Here is an 8,502-nt window from a genome sequence, read left to right as displayed (position 1 = left end):
AGCATTTTCTCTTCAATAATGTATTTCTTGTACATTTGCTCTAAACTTTCGATACAAATCAAGAAACCTAAAAATCCAGTTTTTCTTCCACTTCTTGTGATAGGAACCCCATTCAATGTCAAACCAAGAATATATCTTTTCATCATGCTCATATAATCTGAGAAGGCTTCAGCTGTACTTAACATGAATGGCTTTTTAAAGAAATATTTTGCACAAGTATTTCTTGAGTTAAAAATGTCAAATAAGTTATTGAATTTCAAAATAAAGTCAGAAGTGGCTTCCGACCCCTGAAATTCAGGACACTTAAGATCATCTCTCAAGAAATCTATAGCATCACTTACACTTTTGCTAAGTGTCTGAGTTGCTAATCGTACCTTCATTTTTTCTCTCATCCATTGTAAATGCCTATGTCTTAATTTCGTAGCAGCATGCAGGCCTTCAATATCTTGCTTATCTACTAAATTGGAAACATAACTCCATTTCACCTCCAGATTTTCAGTATTTCGTAAGCCACTTTTAGACGCGAAACAATTCCTCACCAGCTTAATCATGTGGCAGGCATCAGGATTAATGAATATTTCATGCTGACTAAAAGGGCACTCAAATTTGGTTCGCAAATTTGATGGATCACTGAAATCTGCTCCCAATATTTCAGCCATTGAAAAGTTTGAAGGAGCACCATCAAAAGTTAACGAAATTACTTTAATTCCACTTTCATGTAGAAAACCCAGACATTTTTTCACCAACTCAGCTTTTTCTGTTGCCACCAACCCATTTACCAAGAAATATCCCACAGGAACTTTCCACGAACCATTCAAACACACTAGCATAAAGACTAATGCTTCTCGAGCTTCAGGTAGAATGTCAGAATCTAAGTTGGTACCAACATCCACATATCCCGTGAATTTAGAACCTGTCCATTCAACTTGACGTCTGATAGACATTTCATCCATAACAAGATTGCATAATAACGGATAGGAAACTTCTTTTTGTCTTAGAGACAAGGCAGTTAATGCTTCATTTGTGAATCCTGGACTGCCATCCACAGATCTGTACCACTTTGAGATAGTTTCTAAATGAGGTAGGCTGTTGGTGAAGGTTTTTCTAACAAAATTGTACCCTTTTGGTGAATAGAAGGCCAAAGTTAATGCAAAGGCTCTCAATGTTGGATTATATTTTTGGCTACGCTTTCCTTTCAACATTCTTTGGAATAAATCACTTGCAGCTCCAGGATTGACAGATGCCTGAAAAAGTAAGATTCTTCAATCTGGGTGCTTCATAATATTTATGCACTTGTAACAATGAACTAAAAGGAAACATACAGATATAGTTACTTCGGCAGATTCTGATATAAGCGATTTTTCTCTCAAATAGTCTAGCAATGTTTTCATGGAGGTTATTTTATGCTTCATCCTTCGAACAGACTGCTGTAATATGCGAATCTTTTTATTTTGGCTCTGTACTCTCTTCCTTATAATATTCATATTCCTTTTCCTTTTCTCAGGTGTAGAAAAATCACTGGTATGTATTTCTCCCACATAAGCCCTCTTTCTTAAATGAAACAGTATAATTAGTCATGAACTTATAGGAACAGTTAATAAAATATATTGTTGGGCAGAGCGTTTGAATAAAATATTTACCTTCCCCTTCTAATTTTAGATGAAGTTGGTTTCTCGGTAGAGCTGGAAGGCATTAAATCGAACTTTTCAACTGGTTGTTCCAGTTTTACAACAGGAGATTCAATATTTTCAACACTGAAAACAAAAATTACACAAAATATGGTTAGTCTGCAATGTAACAATAAATACAAGTTTTACCTTCTCTTCGGAGAACAAGCAATAGCATCTATATTCTGATGAATTTCTTCATCAAGGGATGGAAGTTGATCTCTGTAAACATAATTTTTTCAATATTCATTCTCATACAGTAAATTATAACTGCATAAATACCTTTTAGCACTTGGGGGAGTTTCATTCACAGTGGAACTGGAGCTGCAAAAGTTTCAATTCAATGAAATTATACTAAATAATTTCTATATTTACCAATGATTACTGATACCTTATATAAAAGGAAGACTTTTGTCTAAGACTGATACGTATTTCTCAATTTAATTCAGTTATACAACTCTGATCATTCGTAACATTAGGCATTATTATAGCTGTTATCCGTAAATGATTTTCAGAGATTTTCCTCACGAATATCCCAATTTAACTGGTTGAATTAAAATAAAAACCTAGGAAGTTCATAGAAACTTACCTTGAAGACGTAAGTCCAAAGAATTGTTTCATTAGAATAGGATTGGCATCATTTTTAAGATATTTGGTACCATTCACCCGAAAACCAAAATCTTTGGGTTCAAAATGTTCTGAACATAAGAACATATTCTGTGGCAAGTTTCTTGTATCATCTAAGCCCAAAATTGAAAGCCATATATTCTTTCTCTCAATATCAGAAGGAAATCTGAAAGAAAATTATAAGGAGATTGTTCAATCTACGCCAATGATATGCAAAATAAAACTAACCTGTGAAAACTCAAATTGGGGTTGTATGAGTCCAATTTACCACATGCATGACACTTACGAACCATTTTATAAATGTTTTTTTATCAAAATATTCAGAAAAAACTAGGAAAAACACTTTTTCGACACTAAACTCACGTAGACATCGGACGATATCGCGTTGGCAACGATGTATCAACTATCAAATGTCAAATCGGGGCAAATCACTTTGATTGGTCCAGCGATCTCTAGATCGGCCGCGAAACAATTAATGAATGAAACTAGGAAAACCAATGTTGTCACGTGGAGCAGAGATGAATGTTAAACAACCGTTGAATTTGGAAGTAACTGGGAATTCTGTTGTTTCAGCCGTGAAAGTAAGAACGGAAAGACTGGGAATAGGTTAAGTACTTGCTTTTATATGATTTTACCCAAGTTTTCTGTGGATATAGATTTTAAGAGGGGATGAATTCTAACGAAAGAAGCAATGTTGTGGACACAGTTTTGGTTGAATAGGTTTGTTCGTAGAGTAGTTTGCAACGGTTGTGAACTGTACAGAGCAAGCGCAATTCCATTTTAGGGTAGCGAAAATCCATTTGCGCTTGCTCTGTATAGTTCACAACCGTTGTGAACCACTCTACGAACAAACCTAATAATATACAGTTTTTTGTTAAATTTAAAATTCGTAGCATTTCATTGCATGAATACTCAATTCGTATGTTTACAAAATCAATAGTAGGAGAAAAATAGTACTCTTAACTGCTACTTTAGAAATATTCGATACTAATAAATCTGAAATCTCCGGAAACGTGACAACGTCGTACAGATTTTGGCGTAATTCCCAATCCGTAGTAATACAATCGCCCAGTTCAGTTCTGCACATTTGAATGTTGGCTTCAGTATTTGTCATTGCATGCTGCGTCTCCTCTTTCTTTTGTCTAAGGCCTTGTCTAAGAGTCCCCCGCAGTTCATAATTAGTCGGTGCAGTCTGAGATAGAATTTTTATTCTATTATTATCGCCACTTGAGAAGATGAAAACAATGATACTAGTATTAATAAAATTCACAGGGAATTGGACAATAGTTTATTCTCAAAGTACTTATAACATCGCCGACGTTTCGTTATAAGTACTTTGAGAATAAACTATTGTCCAATTCCCTGTGAATTTTATTAATATTAAATCAGCATGGACATGAACTATGAAGAATGATACTAGTATTCTTTATTTTTCTCCATTATGTAGTCCCTCATCAACGAGTTATTTTCATTTTTTCTATGCTGTTTTCATTATTCCAAAATCAAAATTGGGCCTAAGATGAATAGGATGATTCCAAAATTTCGGCATATATTGAATAAAAAGGACTATATATCGTTCATTTGATAAGATTCAGTGAAATTACATGCAAGTGTCTCATTGTGAAAAAGCGACAGCTCAGTTTCTTAGGAAGGGACTGATTTCATGTTGAAAATCTTACCATACTTTCAGACTATCAAGCAGCGATATGCTAAGGGTGGAATCAGAACTGAATCTAATGAAACAATTCCTCTGCAATGAGTTATGTGTAATTAATTCATCGATTTCACTCTTATACCATATGCAATTCATAGAAAAGAGACACTCTGATCTTGATTCCTGAAAAGTCAAAACAACTATGTTTTGAAGAGAGGACAAACCTGGAGAATAGCAGTCGTCTAGAAAATTCGAATATTTCTGACATTTGATGTCAAAGTATATATTCTTATATACTCGAAATTGCAAATATCACTTCACTTTGGAGTGAAAAGGAAACAAAAATCTATGCAAATTGTGGTTATTATACTTGAATTTTTATTGAATAAATGAGTGATGGTGATTCATCCTCGTCCAATTTTTTGATCATCTAGTCAACTAAATGATATGTCCGTGATGAAATTCCCCTCCTCAATATTGTTCTTGTATCGAGCAAAATGGCTCAGAGAGCAGAACTTCGAGATCTTGAGGAGTAATTCTTGGTTCATAAATATTTCTACCTAACTCAACTCTTCTTCTACCAGCGTTTTCAACTCCTGATATCATAATGCATCGATCCGAACGCCTACTAGATGAAATGAGATGGAAAGTCTTCTCGGTTATAATATTTCCATCTTCGAACATTTCGTACGAGTAGTTTTCAGATTTCGACGCCATATTGAAAACGAAGCGTTTTGATTGAGTCGCTAGAAATATCCAATGTACACGAGGAGAGAGCACACAAACTGGACGATCGACCAACTCAATTGTTCTAGAATAGCATCAAAGTGGTCAATAGTAGAGCGTTTGCGCTGCTGCAATCCCAAGCACTGAGCAACACTTAAGCTGCGATGGTTCATATACCGAATCGCTGTCGGGGGCTTGTCGTAGTTATCCCCACTACTCGAACAACTTTTGGCCTTGTCTAAGAGTCCACCGCAGTTCATAATTAGTCGGTGCACTCTGAGATAGAATTTTTATTCTATTATTATCGCCACTTGAGAAGATGAAAACAATGATACTAGTATTCTTTATTTTTCTCCATTATGTAGTTCCTCATCAACGAGTTATTTTCATTTTTTCTATGCTGTTTTCATTATTCCAAAATCAAAATTGGGCCTAAGATGAATAGGATGATTCCAAAATTTCGGCATATATTGAATAAGGACTATATATCGTTCATTTGATAAGATTCAATGAAATTACATGCAAGTGTCTCATTGTAAAAAAGCGACAGCTCAGTTTCATAGGAAGGGACTGATTTCATGTTGAAAATCTTACCATACTTTCAGACTATGAAGCAGCGATATGCTAAGGGTGGAATCAGAACTGAATCTAATGAAACAATTCCTCTGCAATGAGTTATGTGTAATTAATTTATCGATTTCACTCTTATACCATATGCAATTCATAGAAAAGAGACACTGTGAACTTGATTCCTGAAAAGTCAAAACAACAATGTTTTGAAGAGAGGACAAACCTGGAGAATAGCAGTGGTCTCGAAAATTCGAATAATTCTGACATTTGATGTCAAAGTATATATTCTTATATACTCGAAATTGCAAATAATCGAATATCACTTCACTTTGGAGTGAAAAGGAAACGAAAATCTATGCAAATTGTGGTTATTATACTTGAATTTTTATTGAATAAATGAGTGATGGTGATCCTCGTCCAATTTTTTGATCATCTAGTCAACTAAATGATATGTCCGTGATGAAATTCCCCTTCTCAATATTGTTCTTGTATCGAGCAAAATGGCTCAGAGAGCAGAACTTCGAGATCTTGAGGAGTAATTCTTGGTTCATATATATTTCTACCTAACTCAACTCTTCTTCTACCAGCGTTTTCAACTCCTGATATCATAATGCATCGATCCGAACGCCTACTAGATGAAATGAGATGGAAAGTCTTCTCGGTTATAATATTTCCATCTTCGAACATTTCGTACGAGTATTTTTCAGATTTCGACACCATATTGAAAACGAAGCGTTTTGATTGAGTCGCTAGAAATATCCAATGTACACGAGGAGAGAGCACACAAACTGGACGATCGACCAACTCAATTGTTCTAGAATAGCATCAAAGTGGTCAATAGTAGAGCGTTTGCGCTCCTGCAATCCCAAGCACTGAGCAACACTTAAGCTGCGATGGTTTATATACCGAATCGCTGTCGGGAGCTTGTCGTAGTTATCCCCACTACTCGAAAAACTTTTGGTCTTATCTAAGAGTCCACCGCAGTTCATAATTAGTCGGTGCAGTCTGAGATAGAATTTTTATTCTATTATTATCGCCACTTGAGAAGATGAAAACAATGATACTAGTATTCTTTATTTTTCTCCATTATGTAGTTCCTCATCAACGAGTTATTTTCATTTTTTCTATGCTGTTTTCATTATTCCAAAATCAAAATTGGGCCTAGGATGAATAGGATGATTCCAAAATTTCGGCATATTTTGAATAAAAAGGACTATATATCGTTCATTTGATAAGATTCAGTGAAATTACATGCAAGTGTCTCATTGTAAAAAAGCGACAGCTCAGTTTCATAGGAAGGGACTGATTTCATGTTGAAAATCTTACCATACTTTCAGACTATCAAGCAGCGATATGCTAAGGGTGGAATCAGAACTGAATATAATGAAACAATTCCTCTGCAATGAGTTATGTGTAATTAATTCATCGATTTCACTCTTATACCATATGCAATTCATAGAAAAGAGACACTCTGATCTTGATTCCTGAAAAGTCAAAACAACTATGTTTTGAAGAGAGGACAAACCTGGAGAATAGCAGTGGTCTCGAAAATTCGAATATTTCTGACATTTGATGTCAAAGTATATATTCTTATATACTCGAAATTGCAAATAATCGAATATCACTTCACTTTGGAGTGAAAAGGAAACAAGAATCTATGCAAATTGTGGTTATTATACTCGAATTTTTATTGAATGAATGAGTGATGCTGATTCATCCTCGTCCTATTTTTTGATCATCTAGTCAACTAAATGATTTGTCCGTGATGAAATTCCCCTCCTCAATATTGTTCTTGTATCGAGCAAAATGGCTCAGAGAGCAGAACTTCGAGATCTTGAGGAGTAAATCTTGGTTCATAAATATTTCTACCTAACTCAACTCTTCTTCTACCAGCGTTTTCAACTCCTGATATCATAATGCATCGATCCGAACGCCTACTAGATGAAATGAGATGGAAAGTCTTCTCGGTTATAATATTTCCATCTTCGAACATTTCGTACGAGTAGTTTTCAGATTTCGACGCCATATTGAAAACGAAGCGTTTTGATTGAGTCGCTAGAAATATCCAATGTACACGAGGAGAGAGCACACAAACTGGACGATCGACCAACTCAATTGTTCTAGAATAGCATCAAAGTGGTCAATAGTAGAGCGTTTGCGCTGCTGCAATCCCAAGCACTGAGCAACACTTAAGCTGCTATGGTTTATATACCGAATCGCTGCCGGGGGCTTGTCGTAGTTATCCCCACTACTCGAACAACTTTTGGTCTTGTCTAAGAGTCCACCGCAGTTCATAATTAGTCGGTGCACTCTGAGATAGAATTTTTAGTCTATTATTATCGCCACTTGAGAAGATGAAAACAATGATACTAGTATTCTTTATTTTTCTTCATTATGTAGTTCCTCATCAGCGAGTTATTTTCATTTTTTCTATGCTGTTTTCATTATTCCAAAATCAAAATTGGGCCTAGGATGAATAGGATGATTCCAAAATTTCGGCATATATTGAATAAGGACTATATATCGTTCATTTGATAAGATTCAGTGAAATTACATGCAAGTGTCTCATTGTAAAAAAGCGACAGCTCAGTTTCATAGGAAGGGACTGATTTCATGTTGAAAATCTTACCATACTTTCATACTATCAAGCAGCGATATGCGAAGGGTGGAATCAGAACTGAATATAATGAAACAATTCCTCTGCAATGAGTTATGTGTAATTAATTCATCGATTTCACTCTTATACCATATGCAATTCATAGAAAAGAGACACTCTGATCTTGATTCCTGAAAAGTCAAAACAACTATGTTTTGAAGAGAGGACAAACCTGGAGAATAGCAGTGGTCTCGAAAATTCGAATATTTCTGACATTTGATGTCAAAGTATATATTCTTATATACTCGAAATTGCAAATAATCGAATTTCACTTCACTTTGGAGTGAAAAGGAAACAAGAATCTATGCAAATTGTGGTTATTATACTCGAATTTTTATTGAATGAATGAGTGATGCTGATTCATCCTCGTCCTATTTTTTGATCATCTAGTCAACTAAATGATATGTCTGTGATGAAATTCCCCTCCTCAATATTGTTCTTGTATCGAGCAAAATGGCTCAGAGAGCAGAACTTCGAGATCTTGAGGAGTAATTCTTGGTTCATAAATATTTCTACCTAACTCAACTCTTCTTCTACCAGCGTTTTCAACTCCTGATATCATAATGCATCGATCCGAACGCCTACTAGATGAAATGAGATGG

General features: G+C 35.2%; 2 protein-coding genes across 2 annotated transcripts; both read right to left on the bottom strand.

The window, feature by feature from the left end:
- Positions 1-1,009: 1,009 nt before the first annotated feature.
- Positions 1,010-1,850, bottom strand: LOC123306237. Its single transcript, XM_044888157.1, has 4 exons — positions 1,641-1,850; positions 1,323-1,551; positions 1,088-1,244; positions 1,010-1,035 (listed from the first exon to the last, which is right to left on the bottom strand). The coding sequence occupies exons 1-4, from the start codon at positions 1,691-1,693 to the stop codon at positions 1,010-1,012; spliced, it is 465 nt and encodes a 154-aa protein (XP_044744092.1). The 5' UTR covers positions 1,694-1,850.
- LOC123323152 lies at positions 1,814-2,659 on the bottom strand. Its single transcript, XM_044888156.1, has 4 exons — positions 2,523-2,659; positions 2,257-2,460; positions 1,950-1,991; positions 1,814-1,889 (listed from the first exon to the last, which is right to left on the bottom strand). Exons 1-4 carry the CDS (start codon positions 2,585-2,587, stop codon positions 1,814-1,816), a joined length of 387 nt encoding a protein of 128 aa, XP_044744091.1. The 5' UTR covers positions 2,588-2,659.
- Positions 2,660-8,502: the final 5,843 nt, after the last annotated feature.

This window comes from Coccinella septempunctata, chromosome 1, assembly GCF_907165205.1.
Source record: "Coccinella septempunctata chromosome 1, icCocSept1.1, whole genome shotgun sequence".
NCBI classification, from domain to species: Eukaryota; Metazoa; Arthropoda; class Insecta; order Coleoptera; family Coccinellidae; genus Coccinella; species Coccinella septempunctata.
The sequence above is the reverse complement of the archived record's forward strand: the minus strand, read 5'-3'. Positions and strand labels throughout refer to the sequence as shown.

Bases quoted from the DNA above. Each gene is read 5' to 3' on its own strand.
- LOC123306237 (XM_044888157.1), bottom strand. From the start codon at position 1,693: ATGCCTTCCAGCTCTACCGAGAAACCAACTTCATCTAAAATTAGAAGG. The intron at 1,552-1,640 runs GTAAATATTTTA...GTTTCATTTAAG, and splicing joins TCTAAAATTAGAAGGGGAAG to AAAGAGGGCTTATGTGGGAG. The intron at 1,036-1,087 runs GCCTACCTCATT...TGTGGATGGCAG, and splicing joins TAGAAAAACCTTCACCAACA to TCCAGGATTCACAAATGAAG.
- LOC123323152 (XM_044888156.1), bottom strand. From the start codon at position 2,587: ATGGTTCGTAAGTGTCATGCATGTGGTAAATTGGACTCATACAACCCC. The intron at 2,461-2,522 runs GTTAGTTTTATT...ATTTTCTTTCAG, and splicing joins CCCAATTTGAGTTTTCACAG to ATTTCCTTCTGATATTGAGA. The intron at 1,992-2,256 runs GTAAGTTTCTAT...AAACTTTTGCAG, and splicing joins TTTGGACTTACGTCTTCAAG to CTCCAGTTCCACTGTGAATG.